This window comes from Cottoperca gobio, chromosome 12, assembly GCF_900634415.1.
Source record: "Cottoperca gobio chromosome 12, fCotGob3.1, whole genome shotgun sequence".
NCBI lineage: Eukaryota > Metazoa > Chordata > Actinopteri > Perciformes > Bovichtidae > Cottoperca > Cottoperca gobio.
In genome coordinates, this window is record NC_041366.1 from 14,053,516 (window position 1) to 14,073,106 (window position 19,591).

At 39.8% G+C, this 19,591-nt stretch overlaps 1 protein-coding gene across 1 annotated transcript in view; it reads right to left on the reverse strand.

Moving 5' to 3' along the window:
* Positions 1-19,591, reverse strand: part of rgs3a (regulator of G protein signaling 3a) — a 129,363-nt gene that overhangs the window by 102,577 nt on the left and 7,195 nt on the right. Inside the window, exons 3-8 of the mRNA XM_029445068.1 lie at positions 14,225-14,275; positions 12,588-12,646; positions 12,390-12,484; positions 11,968-12,036; positions 9,039-9,099; positions 5,989-6,079 (exon numbers count right to left, since the gene is read on the reverse strand). Of these exons, the coding sequence (XP_029300928.1) occupies positions 5,989-6,079; positions 9,039-9,099; positions 11,968-12,036; positions 12,390-12,484; positions 12,588-12,646; positions 14,225-14,275 (426 nt within the window). The remainder of the gene's footprint in view (positions 1-5,988; positions 6,080-9,038; positions 9,100-11,967; positions 12,037-12,389; positions 12,485-12,587; positions 12,647-14,224; positions 14,276-19,591) is intronic.

Consider the following 19,591-nt stretch of genomic DNA (forward strand, 5'->3'; position numbering starts at 1 on the left):
TTGGAAAGATTACACTCAACACAGGTGTTAGACGTTAACTTTAACGATGGCTCAGTTCTATTCAAATGTCCCAGTAAGTCATGATAGTGTGACAGTGAGGCAGCATGCACAATACCAGGACCCTGAAACTGAAGCCGCTAAGTGGAATTCAGCCATCATTAACTTTATTATTGACACCTGTACCTGCCGTGACAGGTCGAAATGTCTTCAGTGTTATTTGTTTGTGAAGTTTGGGGACCTCACACGTACACTCGCACTCATCTTCCTGAGCAGAGGTCTAATTAGCCAGAATAAGTGAAAACACCTGTGTGGCTATAAAAGGGCCTTAAAATATATACATGCTATACTGTACATTACACTATTTATTAGTTTACGCAAGATCCAAATAAACATTGATTACAGTTTGTTTTTTTTAACCTTATTTTAAGAGAGGGCGGTATTTTAACAAGATAAAAGTTTGTCAGATAAATAGATATGTCTCAATGCTAACACAATACACAGCCACACAGGGTTTAATCTTTTTCTATTTCCAGTTCAGTAAACTAAGCTGTTTAAGACGGTTTAAAATACCGGTAATGTAAATCCATGACCGTGATTGCCATCCATGAAAATGTATTATCTTTTCAAATGCTGAAAATAATAATGCATCATAGTGTTCGTATTTCTGTGACAGGAAAATATGATGTCAAATGTACATAGCTGAGAAGCTACTGGGTCAAAAGCTTCGCTTCAGATCAAGTGAATATAAGCTTGGGGTGAATGTGACCCTCAGAGCATCAGATGCATCGCATGTCAGACTTAAACTCACCCAAGACATGGTCTCTCACACACACACACACACACACACACACACACACACACACACACACACACACACACACACACACACAAATTCCCAGCCAGGATTTAACAGAGCAATCTAACAATATAAAAACACCCCCCTCCAGGTCTAACCACTTCCATATAATTCAATCACATAGTGTGCATTTTAATCTGATTTAAAGGCTTGCCATCTGGAAAACCCTGGCAGTGTTGATGAGTGAGTGTATAGTATGTCTGGACTTTATTCATCTATTATCAAAAGTGAAACAAGTATGCGTACGATAGAGGTGACACACTTTTTAGGCATGAGCCCAATGGGTGTTCTGCCTTTTTCTGCTTTCACGCATCTACAGACCATCTGACCCACATCGTAAGCTTGTTGGAAGGAAATGCATTAGCCATAGTCAAAAACACACACACGTACATGTCACTGTGGGTCAGTTGTCTCCACTGGCACAATACGCGAGCCAAAAAAGCAGAGCTAAGAGAGTTTCTCAAACACTCCGGGGTTTTTTTTCCCCTTTCATCAGTGATAGCTGCACAGACGTAGAAGAAATATACACTACAGTACACATGCTGATGCACAAACATGTCCAGATGGGAAATAATAACATACCTAATCTCTAAACAATAATAAATCAGGAGAAATTAATTCATTTTAAATCTCTACTGAAATGCAATTAATTAAGTACAAGACTAATCACGGTTTGTCCAAACACATTTCTTGTGCTATTTTTCCAAGTAGTTGAGGAAATTTGAAAAACACTCACAGTAACACAAACTATATCTTTTCGTTTTTTTATTTGTACTCTCCATCACTATATTAATAGTCTACATATGTGTACTAGCACACCAACAGAATATATTCTGAGCACATTAGATCAAACATTCATGTATCCTGTACTGTTAGAATTACTACAGACATTTAAACAGCTTCTGCCACTGCACAATACAAAAAATGTGTTATGGGAATAAACACTAATTGCCCTGTCACTCCTTATCTCAGAAATGTTGTTTGGCTGCCACTCATGCACAGCCTCTCCACTGATGTTAAGCAAAGTTAAGATGCCAGCCTTTTCATTATAGACCTACATTGTAATCAGCCGTCACTGCTCAGCGGATAGGTTTAGTTATGGACGCAAAGTCGAAAACATGCAAGAGGAAAGTCAGTCTTGGCGTGGCTTGTAGCAATTTAATATTTAGAGAATTCATTTCCCTCTTTGTGCTCGGCATTTGCGATTTATTTTTAGTTTGGCCTGTTGATATTTGTACAATTTTATTTAGATTGTTGTCTTTTCTGAATGTCCGAGGCCAACCATTAGGTCAGGATGACGCTACATCATGTGCAGATGTGCTGCTAGCTTTCCAGTCCAACATCAATCTGCCCCCAGGGTTTTTGGCAGGGCGCTGCTCTGGCTCTGAACTGGCAGAGGTCTGAGTGAGCACTTAGTCAGACACACTGATCCAAGTAGTACACCTCTGGTGAGTCAGTCTACCTTCACATGGATTAATCCAGCATATCAGTAAAAACACTTGTTTCAACAGATGATGTTTGCTTGTGAAGTTACTTTTGTTTAAAGTGGATATGGCGTTATAGGAAATGGATATTCATTGACATTCTTCTGGTCAGATAAGTTATTCTAACAGCTGTGACTTCAGCCTGGTTGGTCAAAAATACATTAAATGTATGATTAAAAGAAATATATGGGAACTCTTTCTATTAAATTTTCATTTTGCAAAAAAAAATGACATAAAGACTTACTATAAATGGATTATGTAGCGGTTTGATGGAAAGTGTGGAGATGTGAACTCCACTGACTCAAGTTGAACTCATTGACAAGATGATTGTTGACTGTGAGTGATGATTGAAGTTTATCTCATTTAATCATGAACAAATATGGGGATAACAGTTTTAACTATTTAATCCTAAACCTTGTTCTTTAACATTTATTTGCTTATACTTAACAGTTGCATCATGGTGAACCTAATAACAGTTTTATACAATGTAATGATCTTTCTGAATGTATTAAGTACAAATACAATGTCTACATAATTTGGATTTAAAACAGGTGATAACTTTAGAGTTCATTTCATTAGATTTAAACCATCTCATCCTTCTTCTGCAACTTCTACTGTGTTGCCTGGTGAAAGAGTGCAGGCTGCACCCTCCTTCACCCTGAGCTCTGAGGTTCTGCCTCATCAGTGCATAGCACAACTATCCTAAATGCTGCACAAAAACAGAAAGCAAAAACAAACAAACTGACCAACATACACAGAACAAATTACAGCTTTGACTGAGCAGCTCCTCCAGAGCAAAAGTTCAACAGGAAAACTATAAAAAAGCCTGTTTCCCCAAAATAAGATATTCAAACCCTGATAGTCAACAAATGTCTCGCTTACTGGCAGCAAAACACAGTGACTTCAAAAGAAATATTATAAACTTAAACTGAACTTTCAGCTCACTTAAAAATTACATTGAAGGATGTTATATCTAAAACAATAGAATCACATTAGGTTTTCTTTCCTTGAACATTGCTGCTATGGCACCATTGCTTGAGAGTAGTTAGAATTATGACAAGCAGTAAAAATGATAAATTAGCTTTGAATCCAAAGCATTACAAGACCATGGTGAGCCTGCCAAGCCTCTCATTCTTACCCTACTCAATCATGTAATTGCTGAATTTTCCTTAGTGGTATACTATATATATATATATATATATATATATATATATATATATATATATATATATATATACAAATTGTAGATTTCCATAGGATGGTAGGTAGTGTTACATCAAATTTGCATCAAGTTTGTTGAGTAAAAAGCCTTTTTGCATTCTGCCACAGTGTTAGGTTACATAAGAGATGGACTGAGGACAAATTGTGTGACTAAGAAACAGTGATGTCTAAATAAATGTTTGAGAGAGGAGAGTGAATAAAATAAATACAGGTGAGAGGGAGAGGTGAGAAATTGAAGAGACAGAGGAAAGGCTCAAGGATTTTCACAAGCACATGGATAATCAGAGTGAAAGAGACAAAAAATATATAAAAAAGGGACTGACAGACAGAGAAAGAGGATGGGGAACACACACACACACACACAGAGTGGTATTGTAATGAATGGGACTTTGGTCATTTCCATTTTAGTGCATGTTACCGTGCAGCAGTGCCTCCATGGCCTACATTCTGCCAGCTGGCAACACACAAGTGCATGCATGAGTATGCCTCCACCACACACACACACACACACACACACACACACACACACACACACACACACACACACACACACACACACACACACACACACACACACACACACACACACACACACACACACACACACACGGTTTTTCCCTTTTTTGCCATGCCTCCTATGAAATTAAGTAACTTAAACTTCCTTCAGTTTCCTCAGCAACTGTGACGACAACTACTACCATAGCTAAAATAACTACTTGCCTATGTTACCCTCGAGTATAAGCAAAGATGCTCTATAACTACACCGCCAGGATCCCCTCATGCGAGCGAGCCTTGTAATGGTTTCCTGCTGGCTGAGTCTTGAGTCCTATTTGATACCTTTGTCCCATTTCCATCCACAGAAGCATAAAACTAATTTTAAAGTTGCATGAGGCAGATTAGCCTAGTTCAACCGAGCGGTGTAAATTGGGTTGGGATAGCTAACGTCTCATGATATCATTGTCATTCTCAAAACCCTGAAAGGAACTATGTGAATAAGCAAAGGCGCTGGTACTGGGAATGGCAAGCGTTGGGGTTGTGGAGGGGGGGGGGGGAAGTGTGTGTGGGAGTATGGACATGTCAATGTGGGCTGATGTGAAAGGTTTGTGCATATTTGTGTACAAAAAGATGTGGTCGTGCTGCAAGTAATCTACTGAATGGGTAAGCTCCTTAAGGGGTCTTCCATGGAAAGCAATTGTGTCCAATTGAGCTCAGCAAGAGAAAATCAGATGACAATTAACAGATTAGCCGCGAACGCACAGAGTCACAAAGAGAGATGAAAAGTAATGTCAGCAACAATTAAAATCAAACAAGAGGAGAAATATAAAGACGGGAATCAACATGCAACTTCCAAAATATACTCGTGTGCAGAGAGTACAGTCAAGTATGATAACGCAAACATAGTACTCACCTAGTCTAGGCTGCCCTTATGGCCGGTACAGAGTAGCATAACTCCAACACACACACACACCACGACCACCAACGTGAAACTACGAGTGAGAGCAAACATAAGTAGGAAGAGAAGGAAAAATAGATTTCCAAACAAATGTGTCAATGTGTGTGTGTGAGGATGTGTGAGTGTGTGTGTGTGTGTGAGTTGGGTGGGTGTGTGTTAGTGTGTGAGGGGAGATCCACTCCAGTAGCGAACGGTATGGGAGAGCTCTGTCTCTCGCTCTCTTTCTCTCTCTGGCAACTGTGACGTGTCAGGGTTTCGTCCAGATCCCTCCCTCCCTTCCACTCGCTCTATCTCTCCCTCATTTGCTCTCCCAATCCCTCTCTCTTCCCCTCTCTTAATCCCTCGCTTCCACACTAGCCCCACCTCCAGACCCAAAGACTGATAAAGACTTAGAGCTGCACGCCTAGCACACACACAAACATGTGTAATATGGCATCTATTTACTGTACTGTTGACATGCGTTCTTATAGTTACCATTACTGCTGATCGTCCGTTAGATTATTTACTATAACATTACTATTATTTATTTACATGTCCTTTAACATATTTGTGTTATTTTGATGTAATTCTTTTGTACACTGTATGTAATGTGTTACTTTTGTGTTCATCATTTCATAAACATCTGTCATGATGCCCCTACGATAGTTTCACCACTGGTACCAAAACAATATTATTATACATTTATTCGGGTAATATAAACACTTTTTTTTGTTCACCAAAAGATGCAATCGTGCTTACGACATCAGTATTAAACATATAACTCATCCTGCATAAAATAAGGCTTATAGATTGAGAAATTGAATTAAATGAGGAAATATCTGCTAAAACAACACACGGGCCTAATCATCTGACCAAGCATTCAGTGCCCACCTTCGATACTTCACATATTTCCATATTCATCACGACAGATACATTTTGGTTAAAAGTCTGTGTTCCAACCGGATTAATTGATGATGATTAATAATTTCACTTACCAGTGTAGTAGTAGTTGTGTTGTGTTGGCACTTTAAGATGCTTCTTCCTCCCCAGCTCTTCCCCAAGTAGGTAGTACCATCCTTGAACCTCCTACGGTACACACACAAAGAGTGACTGTGTGTGTGTGTGTGTGTGTGTGTGTGTGTGTGTGTGTGTGTGTGTGTGTGTATGTGTGTGTGTGTGTGTGTGTGTGCATGTGCGTGTGCGTGTCAAGCGCATGCACATGTGTGCCTGACTTCAAGCTTGGGGATCCAACTTAATGAGAAACTAAATTTAAAATGAATTCTCTGTGAGCATAAACATGTTGTAAAGAAACACAAACACCCCCCCCCCACACACACACACACACACACACACACACACACACAAACTCAATTTGCTCACTCCTCCAGGGCTGCAAACACACTCACCACTCACAATGCTTTAGCTTATTCCAGCAGCTGATGCCCCCACTTCTGCCCTATGAGCCAGATGGTGTGTGTGTGTGTGTGTGTGTGTGTGTGTGTGTGTGTGTGTGTGTGTGTGTGTGTGTGTGTGATGCACATGTGTATTATGCGTTTGTAACTACTGTACTGTACGTGTGTTACATAAAGTCATGCAGAGGGGGTCAGGTTTGTAATCCTGATGATGTGAGCACAGTCTTGCAAACATGGACATAACAACAGTGTTGTGAGCTCTGCCGTTATTTTAGTCAGTGTTACACATTTATTACAGCACACACGCACGTTCGCACGCACACGCACAGCCAGCCTCCTCTTTTGTACTAAATAATGCGATGCCATGGACAGTGACAATAATCTCCGTTTTAAAAGCATCTTATCTGAGTGGACAGATTTCTGCGGGCTGTGGGACAAGGGGGGGGGAGGACAGGCGGGAACTTGTATAGAAAATGGGGGAGGGGAGGGCATATGTCCTCAAAGTCAGGGATGGATTTATCGTTCAATATTACCGTGCACATGTGACAAAGGGGGGGGAAGAGCGGGGTAAAGGGAGATGTTAGTCAGGAGGGAGACAGATGAGACGGGTGAAAGGAGAAAGCAGGAGATGAGAGAGAAGTAAGAAAACACAAAGTGGCAAAAGGGGGCAAACAAGTGACAAGATGTGACAAGCCGGCAAAGCAGGTAACAAAAATAACAGCTAACACTCATACATGTAAGCTATGTAACAAGAACACAGTGTAGGGAAACAGAAAGGGATGGGTTTGAAAGAAGGGCTGAACGAAAAAAAGACGATAACAGAAAAAGAATAAAGTGTGTGTGCTGGAGGGTGAAGACTCAAAGCTAAATCTCCAGCATATAAAGCCAATCAAATATTAATTGAGATAAATGTTGGAGGAAGAAAGCCATGAGCCTGACTAAAATATAATTTCTCCCCACTGTTTGTTTTCCTCACTGATGTGGACGTTAATTGAACCTACAGAAAAGCACTTACTGTGGTGAGTTTAAGAGAGCAGACTTTGCAGCTGTGATCGTTGTCCTTGTTTTATTTCCTAACACCAAAAATTAAGAGTGTGTCAACTTGAAAAACAACAACAAAGCTTAAAGCTTGAGCCACATCGTCAAAATTAAAAAGCAAGAGTTTTGTTTGTATAAAAAAGGGGCAGAGAGAGAACGTTTTTACTGTTATTACACTGTAGATGGCTTCTTCTTTACTGCAGTGATTTAAACCCCAGAATATCTAAAACATGACGTCACTCGCATTTTTTACTTCACAAAAAACCCTAATTGTAGGGGTTCATTGGGGGAGAATTCTTCAATGGTAAAAGGCTGATGAGTGCAATAAATGATCCCACAAGTACAGAAACAGACCATTGGAGAGGTTTTCTAAACTCTTCTATAACCACAATCACAAGCAGGTTTCTTGCTTTCTCTAAAGTCAATATGTGGCCTTAAAAAACACAGAACACATTATTCAAACGGCAGAGGAAAAACATGTGGATAAATAAGAGTTGAATAATTTAATTGTGAAGGGAAAGAGCTAAGAAAAGCAGCTATGGGAATAAACTATACAGTGGAGGAAAACCTATTCTAAGCCAAAGAGCAACGCTGAAGTCTTAGACCGCACATTTAATCTGCTATCACCTGGGACCGTTTGGGAAGAAAGACTAAGGGCTGTGCTCTTCTGTATTATAACGTGGGTGTGTGGGATGAAGTGGTGTCACCCTTTATGTGTCGTGTCTAGGGATGGCAATGCACGTCGGTCCACCACTTTGTTTCCAACTGAAATATCTTGACTTGTGACTAAAAACCAGAAAAACTAATAACAAGTACGCCCCCCCAGAGATGCTAAAATAGATGTGGACTCTGTGAGAGTAGGTGCTCACAACAGCTAGCCAAGCAAAGAGGCAAAGCAGAGCAACAGTTAGGAAACATACAGTACAGGACAACTGGATGTGCTGTGTTTTTGACAGCTCAAACACAAGCTGACAAAAGGAACCGACCTTGGGCTTTGTTGTCTTGTAATGGAAAACAACAAAGCGGGTCTTTTTATCATTGCAGTACAAGTTATATCAAAAGTCTCCCAAGATAACGTGTCCTGGTAAGATGCACTACTTGTTCATATGTTAGCCATATAATACACTGCCTTTGTTTGAACGATTCACTTTAAATTTGGTAAAAGGATTAAAGTATGTAATGCTTAATTACAAAATTCTCAATATGCAACATCACTTACATTGTAGTAATAAAAGAATAAGAATATAACTTGAGGCATGAGATTATGTGAGACCTAAAATAGGAAGGCATGTGTGGTTAAGTGTGTGACCAACGTGTGAACCCTTTGTGACCCATGTGTGACCCATATCATTTCAGTAGAGAGTGTAACTCTAACTGTATTTTACTCCGGTGACTAGGAGGCAATATTGACGCGCTATAAAAGTCGTAACCCCAGAGTCCTTCCTCTCAACTATCGAGGTCACTGGAATTCATTCACACTGAACTAAACTCTTAGATTCATGGTCTACACACGCAGAGAGAGCAGACGTTGTAAAGGGAGCTAGGTACATTGTTGACAGAATGTCTTTACAGCTGTAATCTGTGTTTAAACTTACCTTGTCTGGGTCCATAAGGGAGCGCACACCAAAGCTCATGCAACCCAGCAGCGCACTCATCCTTTTGGTACAGAGAGATACACAAAGAGAATAAATAAGGAGGATATAAAATCAATTAATACCCCTAAGTAAAGCCGACGTGTTATCTAACTCGGGTCTGACATCTGAAATGTGTTTATTATCCTCTAAAAGCGTTAAATCCCACACACCTAACTAAAAATACTAACAAATCAATGCAATGTTTTTATAGTGTTTTTCATCTTAGTGTCAGCTGTTTACCATTATCTTGTCCCACATTACCGCACAGACTCATTTATTACAAAGAAGATGGGACAAGATTCATCCCTTAAGTGTTGTAAGAGCCAAAATAAAACATAATGAAGATAAACAAAACTATAACAACAAGTTTAAAGCACTAAAATGTGATACTAAGGAAATATTTTGGTCATAATTGTGTCAACACACTGACATTGGACAAATAAATTACCAGAGTTATGGGAGTCTGAGCGTAGTGGATAGGGATGTTCAATTATGCATGCATAAATGAAAAAAACTGTTCTCGACATCCTCCCAGCTGGACAAGACTAATGCAGATGCTGATTCTGTTTTGAGGGCAAACTGGCTGTCAGCACAAATGAACACCTGAAATGTTTCTTGGCAGCAGAATGAGCCAGTGACCGAAAGAGCTCTGCTGCATTGACATAATGTTACAATGTTGAGCTTTTATTTGCCTGTTTTACCAGAAACTCCAGCTAGCGCATCTGTGAGGCCGTACTTTGGCAGAAGTAGGTTAGTGCATTGAGCTAAATCTTTACATCAGCATGCTATTAATGCTTTCAATTGCAATGTTAACATGTCATAGATTACATATATTATGATAGCATGCTAACATTTGATAATTAGCACTAAACACAGAGTACAGAGGCTGACGGGAATGTCAGTAGTTTTGCAGGTATTTGGTTCAGTATTCATTGGCAATCCATCCAATACTGTACTTGTCAAAAACATTCCACTAAAAGCTAAATAAGCATCCTGTATTTCCTGCCGAACGGTCCATTTGCCAGCTGTACCAGCACCTGTCAGTCTCCCTTTTAGTGCGTTCTATCCCAAATAAATAAAACAACAAAATAAATAATGCATAAAGGCATAAAGGCAAATTCTTTGTTACAAACAATATTGTTTATAATGTTTAGTTTTCTCTTCAACATGGTCAAACACTGATCAAACTCTGAAGACTTGAGCCTGCCACAGCTATGGATAAACAACGCTGTGATGCTGGCAGAAGTCCACATAAGGCTTGTTTGGTGTAATGTGGATCTTTTGCAGATGTGAATAAGAGATGATTGAGGAGGGGAAAACTGAAAATTACATTTTGATACCTAGTGTTCATCTAAATGTAGTGCTGCTCCTATCATCAGCCTTACCTCTACACGCTTAAGCAATAATTTGTGCCTGTTTTGATAGATGGATGGATAGACTCCCTGACTAACACTGATGTCCCATGTGTTTGGCTTCAGCAGCACATTGGCCAATGTTTTGTGGTGTTTAAGAGGATTTTCTGAAGAGGCAGTGCTGCCTCCAACCACAGGACAGCAGAGGGGAGAGTTAAATAAGCACATTTTCACATCATTTTATTTATTTATTTTAGATATTGATGATCATGAACTGCTTCTAAAGTTAATGCAGGCCTGCATATTGCCTGATAAGAGAACATCTTGCACTATATTGCCACTTTGTACAGATTAGGGTTTTTGTACAACAATGGCATTACAGTACAGTACAGCATCTGCTCTCCACTTAACCATTACAATAGTGCATATAACAGCCCTGGCAGTTCCTTCTCATAGCTGACATTAGGGGTTATTTTAATTCCAAGATGCACACATTTAAACAATAGTGTCCTATGTTGACAGAGCACCTGGAGAATCCTTGATCATGTGTGATATGGCTCTGTGTGGATTAGAAGTATGTGAACAAAGTCTACTAAATATATTTGTATGCACCATAATCTTTGTTCTGAGCCATTCCGGATGAATAAATGGGAATAAATAGTAGTTATGTTTACCTATTGCCAGAGAAAGGCCCACTGCTTTAAATAAATCAAGTTCTATTTTATCAGCATTATAAAAAGGGACCAAACTAATATTCAAACAAACAGGCAAAAGCAAAAATGGAAGAATATTGCTTTATCCAATGTGTATTAGTATTGGAAAAATCTCTTCTCACTGGCTTTTCAGTAAGAAGTGACATTTGGTATGAATGAGGCTTAATTGCTTACCAAAGATGAGTAAATCGCTCTTAATCTGTGTCCCAGTAACTGTCCCCAAAAGGTCTTTATCTTTATAATCATTCCATGATCTTAACTCAACCACTCAAGTAAGCCTGTCCCTTTATACAGTACATCTGTATACATCATTTCCAACGCGTGCTGTATGTGATATTTGGTTTTTATTCAACTGAAAACGGCAAGAATAATTTAAAGAAAATAAAGGGGATGACAGTGTTCTTGTCAAAAGTAGTGTTCTTCAATATTTTGTAGCACATAGTAATGTTTCATCTGTCGTCTCAATACAACACTGCACAAGAAATGTGTGACTCATTCAACCATATGTCCTCCATCCCCAGCAATGACCCTGTTTCAGCTCTAGTCTGGTGAGGCAGGGAGGCGAGAGTAACACATTCACTCTGCCAGATTCACAAACCATACAAAAAAACACGCACGCACACACATAGAGCCAAAACACACAAAAGCATGCAGCAGCATTAATTATAAAATGGTGTTTCACTGCTCTATTGGGACGCTTTTGCCTGTTACAGCTTCTTGTAAATATGAGTTTGAATTGGAAAAAAAACTCACAAAACAGTTTTCTTTTTTCTTTCTATTATCATCACCCTCACAGACAACATCATCAACATCCCCAGTAGGTACCTCGTTGTGGAGTCAGAGTTCCACATTGTGAAGAGCAGTCTCTTGTGACGGTCCTCCTCACTCACAACACTGAAAACAGAAGGAAAGAAGTTTCCCTCACTTGTTTAATATTGGAGTATAATAATGTACCAAGTAAATCTTTGCGCAAACATTTGTTTGATGTCAACAGCACTTAAAAAGCCCACAACTGAGAGTCGAAAGCTGTATATGTATTATGCAGAGGTTGACAAGCATTTAGTAACATACTCGTCACATCCAGTTATCTTTCCTGCACATAATGGGTGGGATTTGGGAAGATACATAAAATCTAAATTAAGCAAAACTGCCTTACACCAAGAACTCAACTGAGTGTTCAATGAAACATTTTAAACAAATCTTGAAATGGTGTGCCACAGTTCTGCGATATGTGATTGAATGCTTACAAGTAAAAGGTTTGTAAGAAGATGGGGTTCCTACAGTGAGGAACCATCTCAGTCTTCTGTCTGTCGCTCGGGTCACTGTCTGGGAACATGCCAATCTGAGGAGGACAGAAAAACAAACGTACACACAATCCAATCTCCACCGTTGTGTCACAGATCCCACGAGGGTTTTCTTGTATGACTCTGTAGAGTGCCACATACCTTAACATAAGAGTCACAGGGAACCTGGCACTCCTCCACCATGCCCCTAGCCTCCAAAACTGTCAACGCATAAAAATAGAACTGAATAAATTATGACTTTGTAGTCGCATTAATTATGCATATGCTCATCTCATGTTCAGGGTCAAAATGTCACCAATAACGATCTAAAACTGGAGCCACATATGCTCTGCTCAGATGGTGTATGGTATACAATATTTCTGAATGAACACACTGTTGCTACAAAAACGGGCCTGTGTGCTCTGAGTCCAGAGAGGATACAATGTAGAGGCATATCACTATTTAATATCACAGCTGCTTCGGTTTGGGGGAAAAACGGGCTGCCATATTCAATATAGCTTGTGTCACGACCCAGGAAATGCAGTATGGGACCCGAAAGCAGACGCTGCAGGCCGAGTGGAAGAATTCAATGATTTATTGCCACATTGAAGGTGTATATAAGCTTACAGGAAGGTGCAGGCAGGCAGGCACTTACAGGTACAGACTAAGGTTCAGGTACAGGGAAAATAAGTTCAAGGCAAGAAAAGAAAAGAACCGCAACTTTTACTAGGTTGGTTCAATATCTCCAGGGCTGAAGCGGAAAGTGAGAAAAGGTGAGCAGGGAAGGTCAGGTTACTTGGACGTAAGGGAAAGGGGGTTTTGCAGGACAGGAAGGAGTGGCTGGACGTGGGAGGGAGGTCTGGGACAGGAGAAGAATTCAGAGGGCAAGAGAAAAGCAGAAGAGAGGAGTGTGACAGCTTGCCTGACTCACATTCACTCTCCCATAGTTTTGTTTCTAGATTGAGGTATGTGGAGGAAGAATAAGAGGATGTCTGACTGCTGTAATAACAAGCCTGTGAAAATGATTTGTTAGAAGCCATCAAGTATTTCCAATGACCGAGGACCATACTTTATAGAAACAGCTGCTCAACTTGTGTGCAAGTCAACATTTGATGCACTTTTTTGATATATGTTGTTGGTCTTACAAAACTCTGTGAAAACAGCATCCAGACTCTGAAGTAAAAATAATACTCCCTCGTGTTTACCACACTTTTGTTGTTAGAGATGTGATGATCAAACTCTACAGTAATTGTTGAGGACACGGTGACGTTGTACTGAGTTGCATTATCTCTAGAGTGTTTTGTTTTTTTTTATATATTCTGTTCCCCTCGTTTAAGATAATTAGATATTTTATCAAATGTGTCACGCATTGGAGAAGAAAAAATACTGAAAAAACATCTAATTTGTCATTTGATGAATAAATGGCCATTCACTCAGAGAAATGACAGCGGCACAAAAGACCTGAGAGGAGACGGAAAATCACAAACAAAAGTAGGAGCGTGCATGACTTGGTTGCTGGGAGATCAAAATAAACAACAACTTTTGTTGGATTAATGTGCCCACTTCCCTTCCCACCTGCCTACGTCTTTTCCCCTTAATGGTCGGTTGTCGTGATTTTACAAATTATCTGCACTGTGCCTTTCAATATTTTACTTCATATGCTGCAATCATGTTGCCTTGCCATATCATTTTCAATATTTCACCAGCCTCAAGCAGACACACACTGTATAGTACTTTAATAGAAATGATCAGAGTACAAAGTGTTTCTCCACTGCAGTGCAGCCTTTTATAGGACTTACCGCTAACAACAAGTACCTCTTGCTCCTGGATGATTGACAGCTTCAGCTGACCTATAGAAAACCAGAGAAGGAAGGTTATGACAGGGTGACAGGAATCACTGTTGAGCGTAATGGAAAGCCTTGCTTTCACTATGCAATTCAGTCTGACCCCCGGGTCGCGATCTGAAAATGAAAGCTCGATATAGGGCACACAAAGGAAGAGGACAGCGCTTGAGTTGTGCCTGTACTTATGAAGGTAAAGAATTACACATTGTCAACGGCAGCTACACTCACTTCCGTTCTTACTTTTCAAAATAAAAGTCCTAGACATATACACTGCATCACTGCTTACCAGAGAACATTTCGCTAAAAGGGCAACAAAATATCTTACAGCAGCTATCCCCGGGTAGTGAAAGAGTGGACGTTGGAAACCACTGGAATTATTTGTTAAGTGTGGAAACTCGATACACCAAAAGAGCCCTTTTGACAGAAGAGGCACAGAAGGCAACTAGGGAAAGTGATAAAAAAAAAAAAAAAGCTAGATCAGTAAGTAACAAAACCTTCCTACTTATGAATACTAGCAGGTGTTTTAATCTACCTTTATCATTAAGCACTAAGATCAAGGTTTCTAGTTCAAATTCTTGAACTAGTTGGTTCTTGCTTTGGACAGTAATGTTAGCCAGCCTGATGCATCAGTGTCAAATCAGCTTTTAGATTATCATGACCTATCAAGCTCATTACACAATGTTGAACTTGACAACCTAAGAGAACTGACAGCACAGAAAACATGAGCAAATAGCTTTAGTGCAACCCACGTTCAAACCAAAAAGGTCAGATAGCCTCTCAGGGCCGGTAGCTTTCGTGTGTGTGTGTGTGTGTGTGTTTGTCTACTGTCTATCATCTGTCACTTTTTCTCTCTTTCTTTCCTTTCCTGTAAGACTTCTAGCGCTGCTATACGGCTCTAGGAGATTTGTTAGCCATGTTGACATTGCCAATGCTAACATTGGCTTTGTGCTATTCCAAATTAATCCTGCTCATAAGAGCAGAGTCTAAAGCTAAAATGTGGGAGCCTCGTTGTGTGATAACGCTGCTGGCACTTCAGAGCTTGGGTACAAGGGATGTTTGTCGTTCCCACACTGAACTTGGCATGGTTTTGTGCTGCTGGCTGAGGTAGAAGAACAAAGTGAGAACACTGTTTGAAATATCTTCCTGGTATGTCTGAACCTGAAGGTAGTTATGAAGTAGTCTCAAAAATACCAAACACAATCTGTATCACACTGCAGTTCTAAGCCAAACCAAATACTGACAACTGTAAGATCAAGGCTGTAGTGAAATAACATAATAGTGAAATTCTAACATACAGTGCAGTTTGTGCAGAAGATAGATTAGTAAAAGCTGTTGATTGGTAATTAAACACCTGGAGGTGGTAGACTGACAAAGTGTCAAACATTTGTGTTATTGCTTTTGGAAATAGCTGTTCATTTTTAACACCAATTCTACTCCCCAGCACAAATAGAATAACAATGCCGTTAAGTAGAGGCTATTCCTTTCAAAAGAAAAACTAACTTTTTTTGTATTACATAGTTCAAAAGCACAGAATGCAAAACAAGGTGCAGCGTGCCATTTGCAGGACTTACCTGCTGGGTCAAATTAACTTTCTAAAGGTATTTGTGTTTGCAGTAAACAGACAGCAGAAGCGGGAGTTGTATTGATCCTATAATGGGTTTTTCCTTCATTCTTAACACTGCAGGTGATACACATATACCGGTAGTCAATTCATTGCTCCAATAGCTAAATACATTAGCCTTATTTGTAACATCAGCTCACACAAAGAAAGCAAAACATCATTAGGACGGGGTAAATATGGGTAATTTAGGGTGTTAACAACAGAACAGAAACGTTCTTAAGTGTTTCAAAGATAGGGAGAAAGGAGTGAAGAATAAAGAGGCACAAAAGAGAAAAAAGCAGATGGCCTGTTGTGGAACACTGATATTTTGGAAGTAAAGGTTGCAGCCTGTGAGTGTAGGAGTGCATTAATGGGACATGGCAGACTAGACAGCACTGCGGGTCAATACATGACAGCTGAAAGCACACCCACGACTCCCGAACACACATGCAAATACACTCAAGCACACATACAGTAATATATGGCTACTGTGCACAGTGCTCTGACATGCTCTACCTCTGAATAAATCATTAGGATTTATGCGCGACTACCCAATCTACTCTAATCAGAGAGATTTCCATCAGGAAGTAAAGTTCAGCTGCCACAAGAAATAAAAGATATATTCTTCTTTTAGTTCTACCAATCCCGATGCCTGATGAATTTGCCATCTGAGGCAAATTTATGATTTTGCTGCCAAATCCATTGGAGATTTTTTAGAGATTGTACACTTCCCAATCAGTCATCCATGGCTTCATCTCTTCAGAAATGCACTGAATGTCTGCACTGATGCTGTGATGATGTGCATGGCAAGATAAAAAAAGTTTTTTATATTCGACTCACTTTTCACATTGAACAGGCTCTTTTATTAAATTAAATAAACGCTTATGTTATTTATCAAATGCACATTTCAGTGTGTGCTGTTTACTTTGCGCATTCATATTCTCTCCCCCGCTGTTTTGCGAAGGGCGGGGCGTCGCATACGACACACACACACACACACACACACACACACAAGGTGCGCACACCTACAGTCAGAGACAGAGCGGAGGAAGGGAGAGGAGGGAACTAAATAGAATCTGCGTCACGCTGTCTATTTAACTGTCTGTCTATTTAGCTGTCTGTCTATCTCTCCGTCTATTTAGCTGTCTGTCTGTCTGTCTGTCTGTCTGTCTATTTAGCTGTCTGTCTGTTTAACTGTCTGTCTGTCTATTTAGCTGTCTGTCTGTCTATTTAACTGTGTCTGTCTATTTAGCTGTCTGTCTGTCTGTCTGTCTATTTAGCCGTCTATTTAACTGTCTGTCTATTTAACTATTAAACCTTCTAGACTCTAGAATGAGAAGTTTTATAGAAGCAGTAAAAAATAATGAGTCCCCTAAACAATACAAGTATTGAGGTCTCTGGAGAGGCAGAACAGGTTATACTAAAAGACTGAAAAACAAAAATAATAAACAAGTTTGAACTCAAATATTTTGCTTTAGAAAATGTGTATAACTTATTTGACCACAAAAGGTGAAAGACACGGTTTGCATTTAACGTAGAGACCCAGCTATGAAGCTGCTAATTAAAAAGATAACTTTCCTTGAATCCTTGTGTGACTTTAATTATTTGCTATACTTCCTGTCATACTATAAACACAGTCAATTTGCAAACATAATTAGTCTCCAGTTTGTGATGACAAAGATGTGAATGGTAAAGTAAAAACTCATTTCTTATTTAAGTATCTTTAAAACAGCAGACATCTCATGTTGAATGGATGTTGTTTTGAATCAATAAAGCTAATATCCATGTTCAACAGGTTTGTCCTCAAACGTCAACATAAAGTATCATATTTCTTAAAAAAATGTATCAAGCTATTTCCCAGGGTGTTTCTGTGTTGAACAGGCGAGTCATATTTTGTTGTTCCTTATTTTTCTGCATGAGCAACTTTCCTCTTCTATTTAGATCTTGTTTCTCAAAGTAGTCTGTTTACTTTACTTTCATTGATAGTCATTAAATTGCATCTCACCTAACCTAAAAAAAAAAGGGACAAGTTATGGAAATGCAGGATTTTGAATCCTCTTTAAAATAGTTGCACACATGTACACAGCGCAGCACACACAGTCCTAGTATTAGGAGCAGTGCGCAGCTTCTATACAGCTCTCAGGGTTACTGGCTGGTACCAGGTTGGCAAAATACTGTACCGCATATTTAATCAGTAAGATATGGAGCAAGAGATTGAAGGATACAGAGAGATGTATAAACAAAAAAAGAGGCATTCAAAAAGATGCAAGACACTAACATTGATGTTGACAGTGGGTCACTCCCCATCTGACTTCTTCCCTGCTGAGCCTGACCTTGTTCATGTGTCAGCTCAATAAGTGCTGTTGCCTGTCCAGTAACAAGTCATGAGTACGGCCAAGACAGCACTTATCTACAATTCATTTTGTATAGATAGCAACCACCCCAACTTGAGACCAAGGTACTGAATAATGTGATTTATTTAATGCAAACTTTACACACATCAAAGCGCACAGACCAGTAGAAACAAACAACATATACTATATGTGGTGGCTCCCTTTGCACTGCCAAAATGACATCCAGCCTTGTGTCAGATACCAAGGATGAACTTTAATATCCGTTATTGGTTTTCTGTGCTCAGAAATACAAAACAGTATCCTCCATTTTGCCACACTCTGTCAGACATGTGAAATGTCCTACTTTGTCATTGCAGCGGGGGCCTGCCAGTGATGCTGTCACTCAAGACGATGCTACCACCATGTACCTCTGAGGCTGAGGCCATGATGACAACCCACGGCCGTAGCTAAAGAAGAGGACACGCCGGTCACGTCCTCTTCTTTCTTAAGGTGTCCTTGTATATTCAAATCAGGAATTGAATGAATAGTATTTAATATTTTCTAAAAAAGTATATAATGTAATCGCACAATAAATTCAAATTGAATTACCAAAGAAAGGGAGAAAAGGCCATCCTCTTGTGAGAAGGTTATGTTGTTGTGTGTGTCTCTCTCTCTCTCTCTCTCTCTCTCTCTCTCTCTCTCTCTCTCTCTCTCTCTCTCTCTCTCTCTCTCTCTCTCTCTCTCTCTCTCTCTCTCTCTCTCTCTCTCTCTCTCTCTCTCTCTCTGCTTTAATAGGCTTTGCTGCTTCTTTGTCACATTTACATTTGAAAAACTGTGCCCCACCAGCATCCAATAAGGCCAAACCAGGGGACACTGTTGGTCTTTATGTGGAAGCTAAAGTAGCCATTATCAGCAGAAAGGAGCAAGAAAAGGGACTGGAGTTAATCCGTGTTCGGTAACATTTTCTGTGAGAACGGGAGCAATTTTGAAGAGTTGGGAAACTGCTGTGTATAGGATTCAAAGTTTTCATTTGGGGCGGGCGCCAATTCATCCCTGAGTGGGAACAAAGAGCACATTAGATGAGAGACATACAAGGTGTACTCCCATTTCCTTGTTATATAACTTCCCAAAACTCACCTTCCTCCATGTTGACTGCCAAAACCAGTGGGATGGAGCTGCACTACTAATTGGAGGAGTAGATCAAATGTATTGTGTCCATTGAATCCATAAAAACACCGATATGTCAGATGCCAATATGCCGTGACAGACAGAACAGTGGAGCACTGTGAGAGGAAATTCAGACTTCACATTTCATATTTCTAAAAGGCCCTTTGCTTTTGTTTAATATTTCATAATCTTAAATGCTCTGTGCACTTTAATCATGAAGAC